The 27,529-nt window shown below is 41.1% G+C and overlaps 1 protein-coding gene across 5 annotated transcripts in view; it reads left to right on the top strand.

Annotated features, from left to right (window-relative positions):
* Positions 1–27,529, top strand: part of Vps54 (VPS54 subunit of GARP complex) — an 88,711-nt gene that overhangs the window by 51,698 nt on the left and 9,484 nt on the right. For 3 of the 5 annotated variants that reach the window (XM_052734731.1, XM_052734729.1, XM_052734730.1), the window contains 11 exons: positions 1,875–1,930; positions 4,536–4,632; positions 6,233–6,573; positions 11,973–12,102; positions 12,510–12,691; positions 13,322–13,434; positions 15,114–15,177; positions 17,116–17,221; positions 23,768–23,855; positions 24,364–24,485; positions 24,774–24,854. In XM_052734731.1, the coding sequence (XP_052590691.1) occupies positions 1,875–1,930; positions 4,536–4,632; positions 6,233–6,573; positions 11,973–12,102; positions 12,510–12,691; positions 13,322–13,434; positions 15,114–15,177; positions 17,116–17,221; positions 23,768–23,855; positions 24,364–24,485; positions 24,774–24,854 (1,380 nt within the window). The remainder of the gene's footprint in view (positions 1–1,874; positions 1,931–4,535; positions 4,633–6,232; positions 6,574–11,972; positions 12,103–12,509; positions 12,692–13,321; positions 13,435–15,113; positions 15,178–17,115; positions 17,222–23,767; positions 23,856–24,363; positions 24,486–24,773; positions 24,855–27,529) is intronic. The other 2 variants (XR_008217424.1, XM_052734732.1) reach the window with 2 other exon arrangements.

The raw sequence follows: 27,529 nt of genomic DNA, 5'->3' as shown, positions 1-27,529 counted from the left end.
ATGTAAGTGTTAACTTCCTTTCCCCCTGCTTAGAAAGTTAGTGATAACCTAAGATCTGTTAGACTTGACCCCAGTGCTGGGAGTTAACCCAGGCTTTGTGTTGTATGTTAGACAAGGACTGCTGCAGAGCCGAACCCCCAGCTCCACCATGTTGTTAGTTCCCCTGACCTTTGTGTTGAGTTTTTTTAAACTTAGATAATTTTACATGTGTTTATTAGGCTTAATCACCATTAGGTTGAATGTACATATATAAGTTTTCATTGTTTATATAAAATACACAAAGCCTGTAATTGCCTTTTTTTTTTTTTAACTTAAACTGGTTGAAACACTGTATTTCTAAATGGGTATAACCATCTTGGAAAATTGTTGGCAGTATTTACTAATGCTAACTATATATGCATTATAACACAGAATTTCTGTTCTTAAGTATTCACCTAACAGAAATACTGAGGTAAATTTATTCAAACACAACACAGTAGAATGTACATGGCAGTACCATTTACCATTAGAGAAAAAGGAACATTCTAAATTGCATTATCAGAAAATTCTGATAAACAGAATTGTGGTGTATATATACAATGAAATACTATATTGCAATGCGACTGAATGAATTATTCATAGCTGCATAAATGAATAGTATAGACATCTGTAAAGCCAGACACAAAAAGTATACACTGCAGGATTCTCTGCATGTGTGATTCAGATACAGGCAAAATGAATCATACTTCAGAAATATATTAGTAGCAACTTTTTGGCTCTGGAGTGATTGATAGTCACTTAAGAGCACTGGCTGCCTTTGCAGAGAATCAGCGTTCGTGAACACCCTCATGGAGGCCCACAACTGTTAACTTCAGTTGCAGTGGTTCCAGCACCCTCTTCTGGCCTCTGCAGGCACTGCATGCATGTGACACAGACAGACGTTTAGGAAAACACTAATACACATGAAATAAAAATAAATAAAGCCTTAAAAGATAGTGACTTTTGATAAGAGTAGTACTGGGCGAAGAATGGAATTCTAAGCACTTTAAATGTTCACTTTCATTAAGTGAGTTGTAGTTCAACAGATAGCACTCTCTGTGTGGAAGTGTTATACTTTCTGTATAATTTGTGAGTTTTCTGGGAGTGTGTATTTATTTATTGTAGTGAAATCTTATTAATTCTTAGCATTATACATACAAAAAACATTGTAGTCAAGGAGTTCTTTTGTTTTATTTATTAAAAATAAAAAATATTTTATGTGTACGAATGCTTTGCTTGCATGTATGTCTGTGTATTACACACATGTCTGGTACCTGAGGAGGCCGGAAGAAAGCATTGGATCCTCTGGAACTGATTATGAGCTATCAAGTGGGTGCTGGGAATCGAATCTGGGTCCTCTGGAAGAGGAGCCAGTGCTTTTAACCACTGAGCCAACGCTACAGCATAGTTCTTTTACTTTTGACTCACACATACGTGTGTGAGCCTCTTCGGGTGCATGTGGAGTGATGGCCATGCATGTGTGTGCACACATGGGAGGGCCAGAGGACAGCCTGGGTACCCTTCAGGAGACATCCACCTTGTGTTTTGAGGTAGCTTCTTACTAAACCTGGAGCTTGCCCAACAGGCTGGGCTGGCTGGCCAGTGAGCCCCAGGGCTCTGCCTGTCTCTGGCTCCCCAGCAGTCTGATTACGGGGTGTGCGGCAACCGCACCTGGCTTTTTAACATGACTTCTGGGAATTAGACTCAGGTCCTCACATTTGCAGGACAAGCACCTTACTGACTGAGCTACCCCCGAACCCCAGCCCCAGGGTGTTCTTTTTAAGGTACAGATGAAACACGAAGTAGGTGGAATTCTAAAAACAATTAACCAAACTGCCCTTTTTCTTAAATTGCAGCGTGTGATTAATAAAGTTTCACAAATAGAAGAAATAAACACAGATGTTGTTGTGAAGTAAGTATGAACATGTATGTAGCTCTGTGTTTCCCAGTTAGGGGAGCAATGGCACATTTGGATTAGAATTGGAGGAGGACTGAACTAAGCGGTTGTTGACTGAGGTTTGGGTCAGGGTGTAAAAAAGTTATACATGATAATGAAGTACCTTTAAGAGATAGGGAAATGATCACTTAACAAAATTCAGAGGCAAGCTAGTACTGTTGTTGAAGAAAAGCTGCAGCCGTGGCTAGAGGAAGCAGTCACCATGAGGTGGCTCTTGAGGGAGGGAAGTGGAGGAGTAGGTAGAGTCGAGTCCACCCCTTCTCTCCAGGACCGCATTAGAGCTCCGTGTGAAAGCCTGTGACCACAGACGGGAGGAGCCACAGGTGTGCTGTGTTCTTCCTTCTGCGCGTGCAGGCGTTGACCCCTCTCCAGATGTGTGAACCCTGCTGCCTTCTTTAGGTCCTTGCTCTTGTGCTTTGGGCCTACTAGTAAGGAAAATAAAGGATGCTTGAGGAAAAGCAGTGATCCTTCCACAGTTGATCTGTTAGCTGAGATTGTCGCTCTGTGAGCATGGGCAGGTAGCATACGCAACATGGATACATTGAAGGAAGGGATGATTCTAATCCAAGGGGGGGAGGGCGACAGTCATCATACTACTCACAACAGGGGTACATTGTTCTTTTGGGGACATTTCCACTGAGTGTTATCTGCTTTGAGCACAGGTAATATAACAAAAGCACAGAACTGTAGAAAAAGGGTTGGCTGCTGTGTCCTTGCTTTCTCTAGTCTGGATAAGGACTCGCTATCGGCCAAGCCTGCAGGTTGGCTTTTTAGGGCAAAGTTGGGTATAGAAGGGGAATAGAGAGTTGATACAAAGTGGGAGGGATGGAGGATAACTTCTTACAGTGGGGGGAGCAAGTATTAAGTTTAAATCACTTAGCTCTACAGCCGAGCTTCTAGGGCTTTGAGGAGTTTGAGTATTTAATTTTCAATTTCAACTGTGTCCATAATTTTTTGTTTTCATCTTGAAATTCCTATTCTTTTGAGAAAGATAGTGATAAATATTTTATGACTGAATTCTTCATATATTAGGTATCTAAACCTTTTCTAGCCAAAGATACAGACACTGATAGGATAGTTTTTAAGGTTCTCTGGGCCAGACCTCCAAAATGGAGATGTGGAGTGTTCGAATTCTCGCTCTCTTCCTTGGCACATCTGTTCCAGGATTGGCTGGAGCACCTGTTGTCAAGGAGGAGCTGCTGGGAGACAGAGGGCAGGGGCACTTTTAGGAAGCTCAGGAAAGCAGGGACTTGTTTTCTTGCTCTTGTGCAGACTAGTTTTATGTCTGCTTGATATAAGCTAGAATCATTTGGGAAAAGGGCTCTCAGTTGAGAAAATGAGCCCATAAGATTGGCCTGGAGGAGGCAGGTCTAGAGTACATTTTCTTACTGGTGATTGATGTTGGAGGGCCCAGTCCACTGTGGATGGTGCCACCCCTGAGCTGGTCGGGGTCCTTGGTGCTATAAGAAAGCCAACCGAGCAAACCACAGAGAAGAAGCCTGTCAGCAGGACTCCTCCATGGCCTCTGCATCAGTTCCTGCCTCCAGGTTTCTGCCCCAAGGTCCCCACCTGAGTTCTCTCAGCAGTGCAGTGTGACCTGAGAGTTGTCAGCTAGAATAAACTCTTTCTCCCCTGATTTGTCTGTGGCCAGGGTTGTCTTCCAGAGCAGTAAAAACCCTAGCTAAGACACTGTAAGGAATTTTTCAACCTATGGAGAGAAGAGCTTCCTGGTAGCCAGTACAAGAACACTTTTTCTTTTTTCTTTCTTTCTTTCTTTTTCCTTTTTAATAAACTCATGGCTATAGCAGCATTCACTGGAAATCTAGAGTAATGAGTTACTTTTGTTATATATAAAATCTCTTCAGGGGATTCTGTTTTGTTAACCTGTTTCATATTGGAAGTTATTAATTGATAGCAACTATCAAAGTAATACTGGCTGACATCATTTATTAACTGTACCATATGTTGCTGATAGCATTTTCTATCAATGTCTTTAATGTTTATAATTGTATAAGATGCATACTTTCTCTCATGTTAAAATGGAAAAAGAAACAAACAAACCTGAAACAGGGAAGACTCAGCACTTGGCAGAGTTCTGCAGCCAGCAAGTGCATTAAACAGCGGGGGTTTCGAGCTCCTTCGATACTTCCCGAGTCCACGCCATCAGGTGTCCTACTTCTCATTGGTGTAAAAGTGCTTTATTAAATCTGTCGAGGGAAATGTTATACTTCTGTCATTATTCCACAAAAGATCCTTACTTTTAGCTAATGTCAGTCTATGGTTTATTTCTTCAGAGGTCACAAAACATTCTCACATGGGATTGCAGTATGATAAGGACCATTTGCCAGTGTACTTGATTGTACTAGTCAGTCAGAATGGTGTGTAAACAGGTAGAGTTTGGTAAGTGACCTCTTTAGCTCAGCAGTCTATGATTTTAGTTAGGACTCTAAATAAATGGCACTTTATTTTTATGTAATATTTAGTATCCTTCCCTTCATCTTATAGATGTTACCATATTGGTCCAGAGACAATTATTTTTGTTTAATTTTTTTTTTTATAGGCTTGCAGATCAAATGAGAATGTTGAATTTCCCCCAGTGGATTGACCTGTTAAAGGATATTTTCTCTAAGTTTACAGTTTTCCTACAGAGGGTTAAGGTAAGCTCACACATCAGTTGCCTGGACTATCTCTGATACTCAGTCAGCTTTCTGGACAGAATCATAGAACTGAAATGTACCTGGATGTAGGTCAGCCTTATGTACATAATGATGTCTTGAAGCCTTGGCTCTAGTTTCTTGCATTTCCCCTAGTCTGTGTTTGTGCTGATTGGACTTGCTCAGCCTAAACTGATTTTGGAGATTTGAACTTGGAGTCTGCTTCCTTAGAGTCATGTCTCTCCCCACCCCTACCCCCACTCTCCCCACCCAAAAAAGAAATCAGATGCTTGAGAGAGGAAGCAATATATAATGAGACTTGCAACCATGAATGTCAAAGTCCCTTATATCTTTTTTTTATAGATTCAATTTATTTATTACGTATACAGTATTCTGCCTGCATGTATGACTGCATGCCAGAAGAGGGCGCAAGATCTCATTACAGGTGGTTATTAGTCACCGTGTGGTAGCTGGGAATTGAACTCAGGACCTCTGGAAGAACAGTTAGTGCTCTTAACCTCTGAGCCATCTCTCCAGCCCCACCTTTATATCTTAATAGTTCATAAAGATACTAATTTATATAAACTTTTTCATTCACCTAGCTGGCAGTGTTTTATCGAGTATTCCCTCCATATCAAGTACCATTGTTTAGAATAATAATATTGAGATGGATCTAACTTCAATATTATTGTAGTAGAAAGAGACCTAAATAAATAAAAGATAATTTTAGATGATAAACAAATGTTCTTAAACAAACAAGCAAAACAAAACAAACAAACAAAAAAACCCACAACTAAACAGCCACCACTGTGTAGTGGGATAAAGCTGTTGTAGAGAGTCAGGATGGTCTCTTTGAGGAAGCTGCCATTTGTGCCAAAACCCGAGTGATGAGAAGGATAGTGTGCAAAGGTCCCAGTGAGGAGCACTCTGCAGAGGAGGAGGCATTGAGTGAGAACAATCTCGGAATGTTCAGACAGAGGAGCTGGCTGTCACAATGGTCAAGCAGTGAGGGGTGCTGATGTAAGAGATGGTCAGGGCGGCCGGGCGGTGGTGGCGCACGCCTTTAATCCCAGCACTCGGGAGGCAGAGCCAGGCGGATCTCTGTGAGTTCGAGGCCAGCCTGGGCTACCAAGTGAGTCCCAGGAAAGGCGCAAAGCTCCACAGAGAAACCCTGTCTCGAAAAACCAAAAAAAAAAAAAGAGATGGTCAGGGCATGGGGTTGCTTAGGGACCTAAGTTACTGTTCTTTTAAGCAGCTGTACTTACTAATCAGTTTCTCTGAGAGACAGGTTATATCTGATACAGCATGTTAATAAAATACATAGTGTGTCGTAGGGAAATATCCATAAAAAATGAGTTAGAATATAAGTACTCTGATTTCTAAGCTGTAGTGAACCTATTTCTCCTATACAGTTGGTCTTTACAAGTCACTGTTAGTGTGCAATACAAGGCTGATAAAAATTGTAACATTTGTTATAGGACTTTGATTCATTCGTGATTGTAGATGTTCAGAATTGTGTCCACATAATTAACTCCTGTAAATCTTAAGTTCATGACATTTAAATGCATCTTTCTAAAATGTGTCCTATTTTTTCTTTTTGTAGGCAACATTGAATATCATTCACAGTGTTGTTCTCTCAGTTCTTGACAAAAACCAAAGGACTAGAGAGTTGGAGGAGATTTCACAGCAGAGGAGTGCTGCAGCAAAGGACAATTCCTTGGACACAGAGGTGGCTTATTTGACCCACGAAGGCTTGTTCATAAGTGATGCTTTCGGGGAGGGTGAGCTAGCCCCTGCAGCAGTTGATACTACCTCTCAAAGAAACACATCTCCAAATAGCGAGCCCTGCAGCAGTGATTCGGTATCCGAACCAGAATGTACTGATTCTTCATCCAGCAAGGAGCAGACACCAGCATCTGCTGCCCCAGGAGGCCTAGACAGTGTGTGAGTATAGCGGCTTTTGTGAGGGGGGTGACTCTGAACCATTTTGTTAATGGTTTCAGAAAGAGAGAGAATTCAGTTCAGTTTGGAAAAATGTAACCTTTTGTCTTGGAAGGTAACAAACTATTAGTTTATGAAACATATACTTCATGTTGAAAATGTGTGGAAGGTCTGGAGGTGAGCCTTGGAGGTAGTGGCGACATTGCAGACATTAGGACTGGTGAGGAACTTGAGTGATTTAATGAGACGTCGTCATTTCAGTGCTACGGTAGTTGATTCCCAGGAGCCCAGGAGATTTATGTAAAGGAAACACAACTGTTCCTGGAACCCATGTCCAGTACTGCTCTAGGAATTTTTCTGTGCCCTCTCCCTCTCTGTTCTGCTGCTTTCTTTTTTTTTTTTTTTTTTTTTTTCTTTTGGTTTTTCGAGACAGGGTTTCTCTGTGTAGCTTTGCGCCTTTCCTGGAACTCACTTGGTAGCCCAGGCTGGCCTCGAACTCACAGAGATCCGCCTGGCTCTGCCTCCCGAGTGCTGGGATTAAAGGCGTGCGCCACCACCGCCCGGCAGCTTTCTTATTTTATATTAGTAAAGATGTGTTTGGCTTACACATTTGATTTTTTTAAAGGCATGAATTTCTTAGTGGATGACATTGTCTTTTAAAACATCATTTAGAAAAATGTGTTTTGAAATTATTTCAGGTTTACAGAAAATTTGCTATAATAGTATGAACACTGACGTACATATCCTTCATCTGAAGTCCCTAGTTCTGAATCGTTTACCACACAGTGAACTCTCCTCTCTCCCTTTCTTTTTCCTTCTTCACCTTCCCCTTATTCTTTGTGTCTACAATCAGACATAATGCCTCTTTATCTCAGATACCAGAGTGTGTAGTTGCTAAACCAGAACATTCTTTTACATAATCCAATTACTGTAACAGTAAACGGATAAAGTTAAATGGATAAGTTTTTCCCATCTAATCTGTAGACCAGTCTTAGGTTTACCAGGTATCCCTGTAATACCTGGTATCTAAAAATTCAAAACAAAACCTATGAACGTTTTAATTGTTAAGAATAACAAGACTTAGTACTGTTGTTAACACATAAATCAACCTGTGGTCCAGAGCTCATAGAGCTCATGTTTTACTTGAGGTCAGTTTATTACACTTTACTTCCTACCAAACAGTAATTGAACTGCATTAGTAAATTGATATCTTTTTTCTGTGTTCTGGCTAATATCTTTATACTTACTAGTTATGATTATTGCTATTAAAATCTATATTAAAATTCCGTATCTTGACTGGGCCTGGTGATGCCACCTTTAATCCAGCACCTGGTGGCGTGGTGGCAGAGGCAGGTGAATCTCTGTGAATATAAAGCCACCTGGTCGACATAGTAATTTCCAGGAGAGCCAGAGATACAGTGAGACCCTGTCTCAAAAAACAACAACAGAAAATTCTGTATCTTAAATAATGCACAGTTGATTGATTTATTGAAACATTTCAGAGTTAGGAGATCTTTACCCGAGGGGGAGCTCTCCTACCCTCCCTGTCCAGCCTCCATTTACATCCAGGTTGCTCTCTGCTCCAGCATGCAATGGCTCCTGGGTACCCTGGCCGGGACAGGAGGGGCTGGCGGCTGGTACTCCTTACTCTGTGTTGCTTCAGACTTTTTAATTGTGTACAGTGCATATGTGGGAAAATAGGCAAATTATAAATGTTCAGCTCAGATTGTTATTCCAGAATGGAAACATGGATCACCAGTTAGGTCAAGAAATGGAACAACATAAGCTCCCCAGAAAAATCTACTCATCCCTGCTCCTGCTCTAATCCATTGCCATCTTGAGGCAACTCATTAAAACCATTAGTGGTCTGTGTGTGTGTGCGCGTGTGCGTGGTGCGTGCGTGCGTGTGGTTATTGCTGCTTTAGTTTTCAGCTATATATAGTAGAACCACATTTTTGTGTTTATCTGATTTCTTTTCCTTCAATATGTTTGTGATATTTGCATATAGTGGGAGTTTATTTTTATTTGTATACAAACATTGTATTTTTTTTGGTTTTTTTGAGACAGGGTTTCTCTGTGTAGCTTTGCGCCTTTTCCTGGATCTCGCTCTGTAGACCAGGCTGGCCTCGAACTCACAAAGATCCACCTGCCTCTGCCTCCCGAGTGCTGGGATTAAAGGCGTACGCCACCACCGCCCAGCACAAACATTGTATTTTATGACAACATCAGAATGTAGAATTCATTCTACTATTAATAAGAATTGAGGTTATTTCCATTTTTAGTGATAGTGACTGCCACACTTTTGGTGATTCCATGGATTGATACCTGGTCTTGTGCATAATAAACACAAAGTCTTGCCACTTAATTAAATCATTAGCTCTTAAACTCTTGTTGGTATCTTTGATGTGCATGCTACAAATATATGTTGGAAAAATATGTATGCAGATACACACACACACACACACACACACACACACACACACACACACGCTAACACACAATTACTGAACACGATATCTTGGTGAGTACACAGCCAGAAAGCACAGCCAGCACACGAGTGAGGGAGAATGTCTGTTGCTGCAGTCAGGAGAGCAGTTCTCAAAATGACATTCTCCTAAAGCAGAAAGGAGGAGAAACTGATTGGGAAAGCCTGTAGATATTCATATGGGGAAGACACTTTGGGGCTGACACATTTCTGAGCATATTCACTTTAAACTACACTCTACTGGGCATGCTCAGTTAAAGTTACAGTTCAAAAGGAAAAGATGGTGGGAAGGCAGGCCCCTAGAAACGTCCAGCCAGTCTTGTCAAAGCAGGAGGGAGGAAGATTCTCTCGGTTTCCTTGGCCTGATGCCCAGTTGTACTGATCTGGAAGCCTGTCAGGAGGAGTGCCTGTTGTTCACGTCTTCAGTCACTCCTTCACTCTCTCCGTTGGTTAGTCTTCTACATGTCAGCCATTTTGGAGAACATGTCACAGGTGTAGTTGTTTAAATGTTTATTTTCCCTGTGATTGGTAGGAGAGCACTATACTTGTCTGTTTCGTTAGCTTCTTCTGTCAAGTGCTTGGAAAAGGCCTTTGCCCACTTTTCTATTAGTGTTTTTCTTTCCCTTTCTTTATGATTTCTTAGAGTTACTTGTGTAAGCAACATGTCTGCTATCCACCCATACTGCAAATGTCATTTCCACCTTGTGGATTGACTTCACTCTCTAGCTGAGGTCTTTTTGAACCAAAAGCTACTAACTTTAAAGCTGTCCCTTTCACAGTTAGATTGATGGGTTCTCTAATTGATTTTGTGTATCGTGCAAGATTTTCTTCCTTTGTAGATATCCTTTCGACCTAGCCCATTTATCTGGAATGCTATCTATCTCCTTACTGTTCTTTCTGTATAGGGTAGGTCCCACTCCTGCCCTAAGTCACATCCTCAGCTGTGTGTAGTAGTTACTCTGCTGTCTCTGTGGTAAAGCATGGGTCACTGCAGTGGAAGGGTACTGATCTAGCATGAGGGAGGTCCTGGGTTCACTCTTCAGCTTGTTCTTTCTTCGAAGAACACGGCCTAGAATTTGTACTTCCGACAGTCACTTACACACCAGAGGCTGGGATATTACGTGTGACTCTCTGGCTGTAACGGAGCTTGAGAACTAGTCTTTAGCTGGCTGGATATTTGCCCAGCTAAAGCTTTTACCGTGGCAGAGGGAAAAACAAATATTGAAGGCCAGCTAGTAGCCTGCTGTGATGTTGGAACGTCTTTGAAACAGTGTCTTTCCTATCGTCACTGTGGTTCACTTAATTTCTAGAGTCTTCCCTGGCTTTCCCTCATTACGTGTGACCATAGGATGAAATGGTGACTGCAGATGGCCCGCCTGTGTTCAGCTTGTATACAAACACCTCAGGGCTTTGCAGCTCAGCAAGGAAATGACTGGGAAGTTAAGAGCAATTAAACTTAAAGATCGTTTCCAATGAAAAAATGACAGCTAATTAAACAAGATTTTAAAAGTTCACCCTTTTGTGATGAGGTCACTGCACTATTTAAAAACTTGTTTTTTATTTGCTATTTTCTGTCTATGTTCTTGTTAGTAGCACATTGCCAAGAGGTCTAAATTCCCCAGTGATTCCATTACATGACTAATTGTAGTAATCCTTCAGAAGATAAGACTTTATTTCAGTAGTAAATTTGAATCTTTAAGTGTAAGTGAGCATTTTTGTTGGAGTTGGTATTAGTACCAGACTGTTTATATAGAAATAATTGTTTTGAGCGTTGGAGTTGAGTTTATACCAGAACACAGGTCAGAAAGCTGGTTGTGGTGGTATGTTCTTGAACTCCCAGAGCTGGGGAGACAGACATGTAAATCACTGGGGCTCACTGCAGCCAGCCTAGCCCACTTGCTGAGCAGCCAGTGAGTGGTCCTGAAGAAGACCAGCAATGGTTGCTCTCTGCTCCGTTTGCACCCACCATATCTGTATACTGACCCACCTCCCACAAGTACGGAGCAGAGGAAGCTTAATGAATTAGAGACCAATTCTGGACTTTAGTCTGACTCTTCCACCTGTGGGTAGAGAAACTACTGAGGTTCAGTGTCCACATCTGAGAGCGCTTTAATGCTATTAACCCTGCATTATTTTACGGCCTTAGTAAATAGGTGTAGTGGTATAATTTTGAGGAATAAATGATAACTTTCTTCAATATCTTAACCCAGTTAGAATAATACATTGCTTCTAAGTACTATAAATTAGAGCCCGTTAGTAATGTCTTGGAAAAGTGTGTTTTTCAGATGGCAGAGTTGTAATGGCACAGGCACTTACTTCACTTGGCTTATGGTGACACGGAAGTGAACTGTTGCAGGCTTAGACTTGGTGGCCATTATAATATGCATCTTTAGTTAAAAATAGGAAAAATCTTACATTTCTCCTCAAAATATAAACACAGCTGTTTAATACAGCGTCCTTGAGGGCAGCAGTCTGCTTATCTTTCCATTGCTTAGCACTTCAGTAAGTAAGTCAGCCACCAAGTAAATTAGAATCAGAGCAGGAAAGAGCCTGCTTGCTGGGGAATACCATCCCTTCCTCTCCAGTCCTTGACTGCCACCTCCTCCTCCCCCCACAGCTGCCTCCCTCTTCCCCCACAGCTGCCTCCTCCTCCCCCACAGCTGCCTCCTCCTCCCCCACAGCTGCCTCCTCCTCCCCCCACAACTGCCACCCCACACCTAGGCCGGAACAGTGGCTTTTCTGCTCTGCGAGCTGCAGACTGTCCAGCCAGAGGAGTGTGAGCTAACTGTTGGAACTAGCAGAGCAAAGGAAGTTATTTATGGGATGTTACCTTGGTAGCTCTTTGTCTTTGATCCATCACCTGTGGAGAATGCTGTTTACCATGTTTCCTGACGAAGTGTCATTTTATCATTTTCAGAGTTGGTGAAGACATGAGATTAACTGACTTGGAGCTAGGAAAATTAGCAAGTAACATCCAGGAATTATTGTGTAGTGCTTCAGATATATGCCACGATCGAGCTGTCAAGTTTCTCATGTCAAGAGCAAAGGTATTTTCATAAAGCCTTGGAGATTTTCTGTTTACACAAAGTCTGACTTTAGAGATCCAAGTTAGACTTTGCCTATGTCCATGCCTTGTCCCAGTCTTCTAGTTTTAGCACTTGAAAAGTTGATGGTATTATTGCTGTGTTCTTCTAGGGAGCTACTGAAATGTCAAATAATTAAATAAAATAAATGGAAAACCTTTAAACCATTCTTTTCAAAATAATGGTTTGTTTAAAAGGCTTGTTTAAAAATATAACACCTTATTAATTAATTTGAATCTAATATGCTATTTTACATATATACAAAACAAATAAGGTGTTAATAAAATTGAATTCCAATATTATAAAAAATGTATCGGATAACATGAACACATTATACTGACTCAAGTCATTATGTGATATTTTACACTTAGGATGGTTTCCTTGAAAAGCTAAACTCCACGGAGTTCATAGCACTTTCGAGGTTAGTGGAGACCTTCATTATGGACACGGAGCAGATCTGTGGGAGGAAGAGCACATCCCTGCTCGGGGCCCTGCAGAGCCAGGCCAATAAGTTTGTGAGCAGGTTCCATGAAGAGAGGCGGACCAAACTCAGGTAGGACCATGTCCGTTTTCTTCTTTCCTTCCCTCTACAGAGCAGTTACATTTGTAAATGAAAGTGGAGTTGAGTGACAGGCAAAATTCTTGAGAGTGTAGAAGTAAGATCATATTTCTTGGCTTTTCAGATGGAACTGAAATATTTATTTCTGCCCAGCCTTAATACAAGGGAGGTGCTTAGTCTTACTGAAACTTGATATGCCATGCTTTGTTGATACCCATGGGAGACCTGGCCCTTTCCTGAACAGGAACAGAGGAGGAGTGGATTGGGGGGTGGGGGGCAAGTGGATAGGAGGTGGGGGTAGGGAAGGGGAAGAGAGGAGGGAGAGGAAACTGGTCAGGTTGTAAAATAAATAAATATTTATTTCTGTTGAAGCCTATCAGTTGGTCCTCAGTGGATGTTTCTTTCTCACTCGAGATTGACTAAATTGTTTTCTTTGCTGATTTTGGCTAGGCTGAGAGACAGAAGATAGTTTGGAAAAGTATTAATTCCTTTAGTCGGTGGGTCTGGTTTATCATGACAGTCAGCACTGAGTACTGCCAACTTGCTAGACATCGTCTTCCTTTTATTTTAATTAGGAGAATGTTACTGGAATGTTCACCTGCCTTTCTTTTTACTTTTGAACAGCCTTCTCTTAGACAATGAGCGTTGGAAGCAAGCTGATGTTCCTGCAGAATTTCAGGATCTTGTTGATTCTATAGCAGATGGAAAGATTGCTTTACCTGAAAAAAAGCCGGCAGGTATGTGTGGTCTCTCACACACTGTCCCTTATATTGATGACTAGGGCTTACTGTCTGTCCCTGAACAGCTCATAGTCTTTCCATTCCACTTCATGCAAACAAATGCTTTTCCAAATAAAGTTATACATACAGATGCATTAACCATTAACCCTGGGTTTGTTTTTTTTCCTGGAAAATTAAGAGTTTTGACTTCTTTGGAGGTTTGTGGTAGGAGTTTTTGTACACATGGTTTCTGTCCCTGTCCCCCTGAGCCTGCCTTGTTGAACAACACAAGTGTATGCTGTTAAAACGCAGGTTTGCTAGTCCTTATGCCTCCATCCATTGTGAGTTCACTGACTTCCCAGGTACTGGTGTAGGTACCAGAGAAGTGAAGGTTAACTCATGTCAATATTGAGTGCTTGTTTGGTGCTACACATTGTTGTTTGAAGCAGTTTACTGTAGCTAAAGTTTTCCTGGTTCAGCTCAGCTCCCGCGGCCCTGTGGCCAGCCGCTTGGATTCAAGTAAGCACACAGAGACTTATAATACTTATAAACTGCATGGCCGTGGCAGGCTTCTTGCTATCTAGTTTTTATATCTTAAATTAACCTATTTCTGTTAATCTATACGTGTTCCATGGCTTTACCTGTTGCCTTTACATGTGGCTCCCTGGAAGGCAGGCTAGCGTCTCCTCACTCAGCCTTCCACTTCCCAGAATTCTCTTTTCTCCTTGTCCTGCCTATACTTGCTGCCTGGCTACTGGCCAATCAGCACTTTATTTCTCACTCAATTGTCCACCGCAGTTTACGGATATTATATCATTGACACTCTGCAGACTAGGTTGTTTAACAAATACGGAGGCTGGGACACAGCAAGGCTATGCAAGTAAGCTTGTAGAGTTGCATACCTAGGGAGGGGGAGAGCAGGGATTCAGAGGCAGGCAGACTGGCAATAGGACCCTTCCCTTCCCTGCTCTGCTCACCACTTGTGTGCAGACTAGAGAAGTAATTAAGAAAGTGCTTGCCACCACAGGACAAATAGACCTACATTCAAGTTGAATTGTCATTAGAACTTACTTTCTTTGCATGAAAGAAAAGAGGAAGTAAATATTTTGTCTAAGTGTTCAGAAACTTGAAACTTAGGAAAAGCATAATGATATGTCTTTGTTAAACTAATTAATTTGGCTAATCCAGGACAGTGATCTAATTTATTTCTTTTTACCTCAAAATGCTGCATTTTGTTTCACAGTGGTAAGAAATATCACATGCTGAAAATGAATTTCTGGGTTGAAATCTTAAGGGCTAGTGTTAATAATGAAAAGCAGGCAGGTAAAATGCTAGTTCTGCCTCTAAACTAAGTCTACCTTAAAAAGAACGACTTCCTAATCTCCTGTGTACCAGACCCAGAGGACAGGCAGTTTCTAATCATTGCTCCTGTTATTCGGACTCCCCTGAGAGACAGAGTTGAACTGCAGAGGACTTAAGGCATTGGCCAAGGTCGCAAGCCAGTACTCCACTCTAAGTCTAGCCCGCACTTCACAGGCCCGCACTTCACAGTGCCACACAGCTTCCAAGATAAGCGCAGGCCTGCTTGCGCTTCAGAAGTGAGGAGTACTGGGTTCTCAGCAGGAACTACCAGCTTGGTGTTTCTCAAGTCATTGTTTCCTCCTAGCCCCACCTTTCTTGTGTGCTCTGTTCCCTAGCTACAGAAGAAAGGAAACCAGCTGAAGTCCTTATTGTGGAGGGACACCAGTATGCTGTTGTTGGGTGAGTAGCACATTTCTCTTTGAAACCTGCCTTCTAGCTCTCCCTTGGATTGAATTGCAAATTTTGGAATAACAATGTTAAAAACTATAAAATATTTAAGGGAAATTTTATGATTCTTCTTTTATTTTCCATTGTCCTGTAGTATGCTTTATCCATCAGGGACACTGGCTTCACAGAAAGGCCCTGATTTTCTCATGTAACAGGAAATGTTGTAGTAACTGCTTGTTACCATTGTTCCACCCGAGGCTCTTGCTGCCCCCTTTTCTCTGTAGCATGGTAGTTCTAGTCAAAACACAAACAGTTCTATCTCTAAAATTATTGCTGTTCTGTGTATCATTTAGCACACTTCGCCACTGTCATTGTAGACATTGGGTCTTTTGCTCTTTTGTCAATAAACATCTCTCCAATTCAAGTTAACTGGAAACATACTGTCATCTCTACTGCATGCCTTTTATGAAATTTTAAGCTCACTGTCGTCTTTAAAGCATTGAACAATTTAAGTATTATCTTTGTTTCTTGTCACTGTTTTCTGAAATAGCTGTTCCCTCCATAAAGAAAGTAGTGCCTTGTCACAATAATGTATGCAGTAGAATTGTCTCTCTGATCCCCTGGTAGAACTCTGCAATCTGCAGAGGTGAGGGAGTTACTGACTTCCAGTTTTCAGTTTTCTTAGCACCATGGCAGCTGTACAGAGGGTGCCTAGGCTGGAAGCTTCGTCCTAGTCACTTTCAAGTTGCTGAAAGAACAGCAACACTCCTTTCTGCTCTTTGGAATCCTTGCTTGTCTCTGGGAGGGCAAAGCTGTTTTCAACCCCTGTAATCTCATCCCTCCATTGAAGTGTCATTTCTGTCTTTAGTGATTTGTTAGCCAGTTACATTTCATGTGCTTGTTGAAAATGGTCCCCTTGGCTGGTTTCTTGGCTCTTTAGGAAGAGACTGTTGCCAAAAAGCCTGAACTTAGGGGACTAATGCATCTTCTGAGGAAGGTTATAAAGATATGCGATGGACACATGCCACACACACAGCGGACTCTAGACTAAGTGTGAAGCGTATACATGGCCTCCCAGATGAGTTTAGGAGGTTAGATGCTTCTGTTCAATTTTAGTTCTTAATATCTTGCAGACTTTTATAAAGTATTATTTAACATGGCTTTCTCATTTCTGAACAGCCGAATGAATTTAGATGTCTTACAATAAGTCATTCCCCACTCTTAATTCAGTTGTATTTAACCTCCAATGATATGTCTTTCCTACTGTGATATGTCCTGCTATTAAACTGGTAATTTCTCATTTTTTTTGTGACCACTCAGTAAACCTCCTAGGACGTTATGTTCCCCTTAGAGCATTATAAGTTTTTTCCCATCTCACTAAGAAAATCTGGACTAACTTCCCTTCATTAATTCAAGAGCAATAATTGAGGATTGTTTACATGAGTGAGCAGAACCACTGGCTAGTCTTTTTCTCAGTGTTTCTGATTTGCCCCAAAAAAGGAATACTTGTGTAGAATAAAGACTTGCTTAAAATTGCCATACAGAGGGGCCGACAAGATGGCTCAGCAGTTAAGAGCCCTTGTTACTCTTGCAGAGAACGCAAGTCCTGTTCCCAGCAACCCATGGTGGCTAGCAACTATCTTTAGATCCAGGTAAACTCCAGGGGATCCAAAGCCCTTTTCTGGCCTCAGTGATCACTGCATGCATGTGGTACAGACAAACATGACAGCAAAATACTCATATACATATTATAAAACTAAATAAATCTTTTTTTAAAAAAGCCATACAGAGAATGGTGTTTCTAGCACAAAGTTTGACGAGATACTCATCGTCAGTGTCTTGTCGCTGACTCTGAAGTTACACAACTACCAAGGTTGGTATATCTCCGTAGATGTTTGAACTGGTTATTTGACTTTTCTTGCTGAGTGTCTGTGCATCCTTTCCTTCTAGAACTGTTTTGCTGTTAATTAGAATCATCCTTGAATATTGCCAGTGTGTGGATAACATCCCCTCTGTCACCACTGACATGCTCACTCGTCTGACAGATTTGTTGAAGGTGTGTACAGTTTTTCCCATTTATTTGAAAAATAGTTGGAAGAGTTCATTCATTAGAGTTTAACTAATCTTTAACCTTTAAGGCACTTATCAAGTTATTTTTAAGGTAGGGGTTTTGTGATACCTGTCATGGTTGTATTTCAAGAAGGGCAGCGTGCTTCTGTGCACTCCATATTCAGTGTGAGGTGCACATGTGTTCATGTCTCACATGTGTGTGCTCACATGGTCTCACATCCATAGAGCTGTTAATGATACTGGAGACTGAACATGACTCAACTCATTCAGATATGAACCTGAGCTGCTTTCCAGTACCTGGCAGAAGTTCTCACTAAAGCTTTGGCTCTCTCAAGTCAGAGATTTTTTTCTTAACATCATTCTTCCAGAACCACTAACGTGATGAAATGGTGATGATTTCAGCTAATTCATATTAGTGAATTCTTATGTGCTAGTATAAAAAAGGTTTTATTCCCCTCCCTCTTTTATTGAAAATAGATTTTTTTTCTCATATAGTGTATCCTGATTACAGTTTCCCCTCCCTCTACTCCGCCCACTTCCTCTCCACCTTTCTTCCCATCCAGATCCACTCTATTTTTGTCCCTCATTAGAGACAGAAACAGGCTTCTAAGAGATAACAGTAAAATATAACAAAATAAAATATAAGATAAAACAAAAATCACCACGCTGAAGTTGGACAAGGCAAACCAACAGAAGAAAAAGAACCCAAAAGAAGTCACAAGAATCAGAGACCCGCCTGTGCACACACTCAGGCATCCCGTAGAAATACTGAACTGAAAGCTCTAATATACACACAGAGGACCTGGTGCAGACCCGGGCAGGCCTGTGCTTGCTGCTTCAGTCTCTGTGAGGTCATCTGCGCCTTGCTCAGTTGATTCAGGGGCCTTGTTCTCCTGGTGTTCTCCATCCCCTCTGGCTCTTAGACTCTTTCCGCCTCTTCTTCTAAGGGTTCCCCGAGGTCTGAGAGGATGGATTTGATGGAGACATCCCATTTAGAGCTGTGTGTTCCAAGGTCTGTCTTCATAATGTCTGGCTGTGGGCCTCTGTATTGTTTCCGTCTGGTGCAGGAAGAACCTTCTCTGATGATAGCTGAATAAGACATGGATTTATGAGTATAGCAGAGTATGTTGAGGAGTCATTCTAGCATACCTTTGTGGGGTTTTGAAGACCAGTAGTGTTGGGTTTTGCCCTAGGTCTCTGGGCTGTCTGGTCTCTGGTGTTTGGCACCCAAGCAGTGTCAGCTCTAGGTTCCATCTCATGGCGTGGGCCTTAAGACACCTCAGACATCGCTGGTTACTCCAACAAGCTCTGTGCCACCATTGCCCTAGCACATTTTGCAAGCAAGACAGCATTGCAGATCAGAGGATTTGTGGTTAGGCTGGTATTTACTTTTCTCTTTGAGTAGCCTGCAGAGTATCTTCCTGAACCAAAGATACTAGAATGTAGGGGTGAAGGTTCCATGTGTGTTATGCACCAACTACACCTCTTCATGGTCAACGAGTTGTGTGGGTGTTGTCTTCAGCAGGGGGTCTTACTGTCAGTTTGTGGACAGCAACCTATAGTCTTGACAACAGCCTGGGTTGTTGGGGGATTTCCATGGTAGCCCTTGGGCCAATAACTCAATTGAATATAACCCAGTCCCAGTACTGGAAGCTTCGTTTGATGACAAGAGATGGCCAGTTGGGACTCTGTCTCCCTCATTATTTGGAAACGTCATTAGAATCATTTTCATGTAGTATAGAAAGTTTCTACTGCACCGAGTTTCCATACTACCCCTCTAATGCCCCTCAGTTACAGCTTTCTCTCCTACATTTCCTCCCTCAACCCTACACCCACTCTCCACCTTCCTGTTCCAGTTCCCCCATCCCTAGGTCCACCCATAAAATCTATTCTGCTTCCCTCTACCGAGGAGATCCATGTGTTCCCCCCGTCCCTTCCTCTATACTAACCTCTCTGAGTTTATGAATTGTGGCTTGGTTATCATTTATTTAACTGCTAATATCCACATATAAATGAGTACATTCCATTCCATGGTTGTCTTTCTGGGTCTGATTTACCTCACTCAGGATGACTTTTTCTAGTTCCATCCATTTGCCTACAAATTTCATGATGTTATTTTTCTTTTTCTTTTTCTTTCTTTTTTTTTTTTTCGAGACAGGGTTTCTTTGTGTAGCTTTGCGCCTTTCCTAGAACTTGCTTTGTAGACCAGGCTGGCCTCGAACTCATAGAGATCCGCCTGCCTCTGCCTCCCAAGTGCTGGGATTAAAGGTGTGCGCCACCAACGCCCAGCTCATGATGTTATTTTTCTTTAACAACTGAGTAATACTCCAGTGTATAAACGTACCACATTTTCGTTATCCACTCTTCTGTGGAGGGACACCCAGGTTGTTACTGAATTATGGTTATTATGAATAGAGCAGCAATGAACACATTTGAGCATGTCTCTCTGTGGTATGATGCAGCATCCTTTGGGTATATACCCAAGAGTGGTATAGCTAGATCTTGAGGTCAGTTCTCATCTTTCTGAGGAACCACCACACTGATTTCCAAAGTGGCTGTCTAAGTTTGCACTCTCACCAGCAATAGAGGAGTGTTCCCCTTGCTCCACATCTTTAGCAGCTGTCACTTGTGTTATTGATCTTAGCCTTCTGACAGGTGTAAGATGGAATCTCAAAGTAGTTTTGATTTGCATTTCCCCAATGGCTAAGGATGTTGAGCATTTCTTTAAGTGTTTATCAGCCATTTGAGATTCCTCTATTGAGAATTCTCTGTTTAGATCTGTACCTCATTTTTTAATTTGATTATTTGGTTTTTTGATATCTAGTTCCTTGAGTTTCTTTATATATATTTTTGATATTAGTCCTCTGTTGGATGTGGAGTTAGTAAAAATCTTTTCACAGAATGTAGGCTATGACTTTGTGGGAATGATGGTGTCCCTTGCTGTACAAAGGCTTTTCAGTTTCATAATTGTTGACCTTAGTGCCTGCACAACGATGCTCTGCTTTAGAAAGTTGTCTCCTATGCCAGTGAGTTCAAGGCTGGTCCCTGCCTTCTCTTCTGTCAGATTCAGGGTTTCTGGTTTTATGTTGAGGTCTTTGATCCACTTGGCCTTGAGTTTTGTGCAGGGTGATAAATACAGATCTATTTGCATTCTTCTACATGTAGATAACCAGTTTGTGGAAGATGCTGTCTTTTTTCAGTGTGTATTTATGGCTTCTTTATAAAAAAAAAATTAGGTGTACATAGGTGTGTGAATTTATGTCAGGGTCTTCTATTCAATTCCATTGACCTACCTGTCTGTTTTTATGCCAACACCATGCTGTTTTTATTACTATAACTTTGTAGTACAGCTTGAAATACCTCGGGAAGTTCTTTTATTATTCTGGATTGTTTTAGCTATCCTGTTTTGTTTTCTTTTTTTCATATGAAGCTGAGAATTGTCCTTTCAAGGTCTGTGAAAAATTGTGATGGAATTTTGTTGGGGATTGCATTGAACTTGTAGATTGCTTTTGGTAGGATAGCCCTTCTTAACTATGTTGATACTACCAATCCATGAGCATGGGATATCTTTCCATCTTCCAATATTTTCTTCTATTATATGAGGTTATTGTGAAAGTTGTTTCCCTGATTTCTTTCTTAGTCTGTCATTTGTATAGAGGAGAGCTACTGATTTTTGTGACTTAATTTTGTATTCAGCTACTGTGCTGAAAGTATTATCAGCTATAGGAGTTCCCTGGTAGAATTTTTAGGGTCCATATGTATACTGTCCTGTCATCTGCAAATAAAGATACTTTGACGTCTACCTCTCCAATTTGTATCCCCTTAATCACCTTCAGTTCTCTTATTGTTCTAGCTAAGACTTCAAGGACCGTATTGAATAGGTATATAGAGAGTGGACAGCCTTGTCTTGTTTCTGATTTTAGTGAAATTGTTTTGAGTTTCTCTCCATTTGAGTTAATGTTGACTGTGGGCTTGCTGTAAACTACCTTTATCATGTTTAGGTATATCCCTTGTGTCCCTAATCTCTCCAGGACTTTTATCTAGAAGGGGTGTTGGATTTTGTTAAAGGCCTTTTTTTTGCATCTAATGGGATGATCATGTGGGTTTTGTCTTTAAATTTGTTTATATGATGGATTATATTTATTGATTTTTATAGAACCATCCCTGTATCTCTGGGATGAAGCCTACTTGATCATGGTAGATGATCTTTTTTATTTGTTCTTGCATTCGGTTTGGAAGTATTTTATTGAGAATTTTTGTGTCTGTGTTCATAAGGGGAATTGGTGTGTAATTCTTTCTTTATTGAGTCTTTATGTTTAGGTATCAGGTTAATTGTGGCCTTGATTTTATGAATTGGGCAATGTTCCTTCTGTTTCAACTTTTTGAAATAATTTGATGAATATTGGCATTAACTTTTTTTTGAAAGGCAGGTGGAATTTGTGCTAAAACCATCTTTTAGCTAAAACCTGGGCTTTTTTTTGGGGGGGGGGTTTGGTGACTTTTAATGACTGCTTCTATTTCACTGGGTGTTATAGGTCTATTTAAACTGCTTATCTGATCTTGATTTAAGTTTGGTAGGTGGTATGTATCAAGAATATTATCCATTTCTTTTATATTTTCAATTTGATGGAGTATTGGTTTTATGATTCTCTGGATTTCCTAGTGTCTGTTATGCCCCCTTTTCATTTCTGCTTCTGTTAATTTGGATCTTCTCTCTCTGCCTTTTAGTTAACTTGTATAAGGGTTTGTTAGTCTTACTGATTTTTCTCCAAGAACCAATTTCTTGTTACGTTGATTCCTTGTATTGTTTTCTTTATTTCTGTTTTATTGATTTCAGCCCTGAGTTTGATTATTTCTTGCGGTCTACTCCTTTTGTGTGTGTTTGCTTCTTTTGTTCTAGAGCTTTGAGGTGTGCAGTTAAGTTGCTCATCTGAGATTTCCAATTTCTTTATGAAGGCACTTAGTGCTATGAACTTGCTTCTTAGAACTGCTTTTATTGTGTCTCATTAGTTTGGTTATGTTGTATATTTATTTTCATTCAATTATAGAAAGTCTTTAATTTCTATCCTGACTCGTTTTTCATTCAGTAGAGAGTTGTTCAGTTTCTATGAGTTTGTAAGCTTTTTCTTGTTTCTGTTGTTGATATCTGGCTTTAATCTAGGTGGCCTGTTAGGATGCAGGGAATTATTTCAGTTTTCTTGTACCTGTTGAGACTTGCTTTGTGACTGAGTATGTGGTCAGTTTTGGAGAATGTTCCATGAGATGCTGAGAAGAAAGTGTATTCTTTTATGTTTGGGTGAAATGTTCTCTAGATATCTGTTAGGTCCATTTGGCTTATAACATCTGTTAGTTTCATTATTTCTCTGTTTAGTTTCTGTTGGGTGACCTGTCTGTTGGTGAGAGTTGGGTATTGAAGTCTCCCACTCTCAGTGTGTGAGGGTCAGCATGTGATTTAAGCATAGTAGTGTTTCTTTTATGAACTTGGGTGCCTCTGTGTTTGGAGCATAGATGTTAAGAATTGAAATGTTCTCTTGGTGGAGTTTTCTGTAGCAGGAATCTTAACAGGTCTTATTAATAAAATCAAACCTGAAGCCAGGTATTGGGGTGAATGCTGGAAGATCAGAGAAGCAGAACAAACCACAGCCACCTCACCTTGCCAATTCCTCAGCTGATCCTGTTTCCTCAGACTGGAAGCTTCTGAGTCCTCATCTGAATGGATCTCAGCTGAACTGTGCTACTCAAAGCCTAAAAGCTTAACCAGCTTAGCTCCTGGTTTTCATGCCTTATATACCTTTCTGCCATCACTTCCTGGGATGAAAGGCTCACTTCCTGGGATTAAAGGCGTGAGTCACCATGCCTGGCTGTTTCCAGTGTGCCTTTAAACTCACAGAGATCCAGATGGATCTCTGCCTCCCAAGTGATAGGATTAAAGGCGTGTGCCACCATTTTCTGGCCTCTGTATCTAGTGGCTGTTCTGTTCTCTGACCCCAGGTAAGTTTATTAGGGTGCACAATATTTTGGGGAACATAATATCACCACAGTTTTCCTTTGATGAGTATATGGTGTCCTTCCCTATTTGTTCTGTTTAATTTTGGTTTAAAGTCTATTTTGTTAACTGCAGGCAAAATACTCACACACATAAAATATAGATTTCTCAGTTTTTTTCCTGCCAGAAGTCAATATTGAGTATACCTGTCCTGCCCCCTTTTCATTAATGCATAAATAATTATAACTGCTTTTACCAGAAAATTCATCAAGCCATTGTAGTGAATCATTTCTCTAATGTTAGCACTTGGGAGGCTGAGGCAGGAGAATTGCCAGCCTGGATTGTGTAGTGAATTCAGGCCAGTGTGCACCATAGAGTGAGACCTGTCTCTTATTAAAAAAAAATTAAATTAAATTAAAAAATCCAACTACAGCTTAAATCCATGGTCTGTAATGAGAGGGTGAGCAGAGGAGGAGTGTATTGTGTCTGGGGGCAGTTAGCACTTCAATGAACTGCTCAAAATGATCTTCCTTCTTCCTTTGGTAGTACTTCAATTCAAGAAGTTGCCAGTTAGTTCTTGGAGCTGGTGCATTGCAAGTTGTTGGACTGAAAACGATTACTACAAAAAATTTGGGTATGAATTCTTTCATTTAATTCCCACAGTGAATTGTTAGAATGATGTCACTTTTGTATTATGTTTTTATGCCTCATGTTTGTGTGGCTCAGATAAGAACCTGTAAAAGTGGCAGGTACCACATTAGCCTTTTATGTGGTGGTGGTGGTGGCATGTGTGTGTTTCAGGGAGTTTCCACTGTTCCAAGTTGTATGGAAGATGTGTCACTTTGTGAACTGTTACAGCGTGTGTGAAGGGTTTCAGGAAATACGCATTAAAAATACTTTGAGGGAAGGATCAGCTGTGCCGCTGTCCTCAGGCCGCTCGTGGTGCAGTGGAAAGCAGCATGCTCATTGCCAATCGTTTTCTTGTGCAAAAGGAACTATGCTGCCTTCTGCCCTGGCGCTTTTCATCTGTGAAATACGCTGGAATTTGTATAAAACTGTGTGAAGGCTGTTACTTAATTTGATGGCAGGTCAAATCAACTAATGTCTTTGTTCTCCACTGTGTGTCTGCTCCTCCACATCAGCGCTTTCTTCACGGTGTCTGCAGTTGATCGTGCACTACATCCCTGTGATCCGGGCTCACTTTGAAGCCCGACTGCCCCCTAAGCAATGGAGCATGCTTAGGCATTTTGATCATATCACCAAGGTACTCTTCGCCCGTTTTCTACTGGAGTTTCACAAATGTATTCTTTTTTTTTTTTTTTTTGGTTTTTCGAGACAGGGTTTCTCTGTGTAGCTTTGCGCCTTTCCTGAAACTCACTTGGTAGTCCAGGCTGGCCTCGAACTCACAGAGATCCGCCTGGCTCTGCCTCCCGAGTGCTGGGATTAAAGGCGTGCGCCACCACCGCCCGGCACAAATGTATTCTTTAATTGTTAAGTATTTTGGAAATACGTCTTAGGAAACTTTAAAATACAGTATTATTTCTAATTACAGGATTACCATGACCATATAGCTGAAATATCAGCTAAGCTTGTGGCGATAATGGACAGCCTATTTGATAAGCTGTTATCAAAGGTAATGATTCTAACAAATGATTAAGCTTTGCATAAGCCTACGGCATTGTGACTTTCCATTTTATAGAGAATTCTAGATATAGAAGGACATGGTAAGAGAATCTAAGTGTTTACAAGGTATTTCCCAGTTGGTCAACATTTTAACGTTTTTTCCCCCGGAAAATATTATCATCTCTTAGGACCCTTCAGTGGTCTGGCTCACAGCCGCATGGCAGAGCATATTCCTCAATTTAGAGAAGAGTGCGTGCAATAGTGTGTTCAAATTTTGCACACTTGATACTTGTCTTCCAAGTGGCCTGGGGGAGTGAGGGAGATGAGGCCAGGGATGACAGCTCTACCCAGGGTGCCATGTTGGTACCCTGACACTCTGGCCATCAGAAGAGAATTACTGATGAGCTTTTTAAATGTTCATGTTTACCACCTGTGTTTGACAAATACTGACATTTGCTTTTTATCAAAAGAGGTTAAAACAGATTTGAAGCAGGGTGCTATTTTATCCCTCAGCACTAAGGGGTGTGTGTGTGTGTGTGTGTGTGTGTGTGTGTGTGTGTGTGTGTGTACACACACACATATATTCCTTAACCAAGAAGGCGGCTAGGGAGCTATGTCAGTAAAGTGCTTTCCTTGCACACAGAACCTGTGGGTTTCCTGTTTGTTTTTAAAGAGGGACGCGTGGTGGCAAACGCTTGTGACCCCTGCTCGGAGGAGGTGGAGTCAGGTGAATGCCTGTGGTTTGCTGGCCAGCCAGTGAGAAATGCTGTCTCATAATATAAGGTAGATGGCACTTCAGGAATATAACACAGGTACCCTCCCTCCACCTGCAGTCACACATGGACATTGCTACATCCACTGTCTCACACAAATACAGTCTTAAAGGAACAGTCTTCTACCTAGCGATGTGACCAATAACTTCAGGGTCCTCGTGTTTGGGACTTCCCCAATCGACTCAGCATAACTTTACTATGATTTGTTTAGACAGAAACTTCTCTGTAAGTGTGATTCATTCATTACATTTGCTGATTGTGTCTCTGAAGATTTTTGTGTTGTTTTAACGAACTAGAGCATCCCCTTCACATTTTTGCTATGTTGCTTTAGTATTCCTGCCCTAGAGAGTGAGGCCAGATCTTAGAGCAGAGGTGTGTGCTCCTCTCGTGGTGACTTCCCACCGACCCAACTGACAGGTTGCAGTCCCAGGTTAACAAGTCTGACTTGCTTTCATGGGTTGCCCAGAAGTTTGATCTTTTTTTTTTTTTTTTTTTTTTTTTAAATTCATACCAAAATAGGAGACAGGATTTGTTTGGGTTTGCCTTTTAGTTCTTAGCTTTTCATTTTCTTCTCTGAAATTTTGAGATTGCATGCCACAATAATATAATCTAGGCTATTTTAAGAAACTAATAAGGGTACCATTTCTTTTTTCATTTGTTTGTTTGTTTTTTCGAGACAGGATTTCTCTGTGTAGTTTTGGTGCCTGTCCTGGATCTCACTCTGTAGACCAGGCTGGCCTCGAACTCACAGAGATCCACCTGCCTCTGCCTCCTGAGTGTTGGGATTAAAGGTGTGTGCCACTGCCGCCCGGCCAGGGTGCCATTTCTTGTACTGAATGAGTCTATCTCCAGTCATACTGACAGCTAGACTCATTAGTATCTTACTCTTTTACTCACTCATCCATGCAAACCATTGTGCTGGGTAACAGGGCAGCAGAGTGGGTCAGTCTTCCATCTGGTCCTCAAGGAGTAAAGATCTAGTGGGGAAACGTACACTAGCTTCAGCAGCATTATGAGTAAGGCAGTGATTCCGTGTGTTGGAGCTCTTACTGCTGTGGAAGACATGGTTGCCGGGGAGAGGAGAGCTGGGAGAGCATTCCAGCTGGTGCATGGTTATAAAGTTTGCTTTTAAAGACAGATGAGATTAGGGCAATGAAATTAACATGCAAAAGTCTTTAACATGAGAAAACATATTGAAAATCATAAGAAACCAATTCTGTGTCAGAGTTAGACAGGCAGACTCAAATTAAGTCTCATGTTTACTACAGACTAGCCAGTGAAGAACCTTCAATTGTTAACTTAAACTTCAGTCTCCACCTTTAGATGGGAGTAGTAGAAATGATCTCAAGGGTAGAGTGAGACTTAGTGAGATAACACATATCTAAGTGCATTTGGTACACATTTTATTTTTTACTGTTTGACTGTAGCAAGTTTTAGTAAATGTCAGCTGCCAAGATTCTGCTGCTGTTAATAGTAACTTAAGTGAACGCTGAAGTGTGCTAATGCACTGGGTTGCACACACAGAGGAATGTGTGACATACTGGAATATCCTCCACTGTTAGAAATCAGTGTAAATCAGGATTATTGAGGTTTAATTTATATTCAATAAAATTCACTCTAAATATACACAATTTGGTGTCTTAAAACTCATATATAAGTAATGAAATGTCCACATTCAAGATATAAAAAATTATTAATAAACCTTCTCTTGGACACTTTAGTTTTACTTTTCCCAGAAGGTCCTTCATATGGAGTTATAGCCTGTTGTGCCAGGCTCCTTTTGTCCAGCATAATGCTTTTGGAATTGATGGATGCAACCTAAAACCTTTGTATGCTAATAAAAATAATTTCTTAGAAAAGGGGCAGTTGTGGGACTTAGGATGAAGAAGCCTTGCTTGTTGAAGACTGAAGA

The sequence above is a fragment of the Peromyscus californicus genome, unplaced genomic scaffold (assembly GCF_007827085.1).
Source record: "Peromyscus californicus insignis strain IS unplaced genomic scaffold, ASM782708v3 Scaffold_13__1_contigs__length_99412109, whole genome shotgun sequence".
NCBI lineage: Eukaryota > Metazoa > Chordata > Mammalia > Rodentia > Cricetidae > Peromyscus > Peromyscus californicus.
Note: the sequence above shows the minus strand (reverse complement) of the source record. Positions and strands in the feature narration are given on the sequence as shown.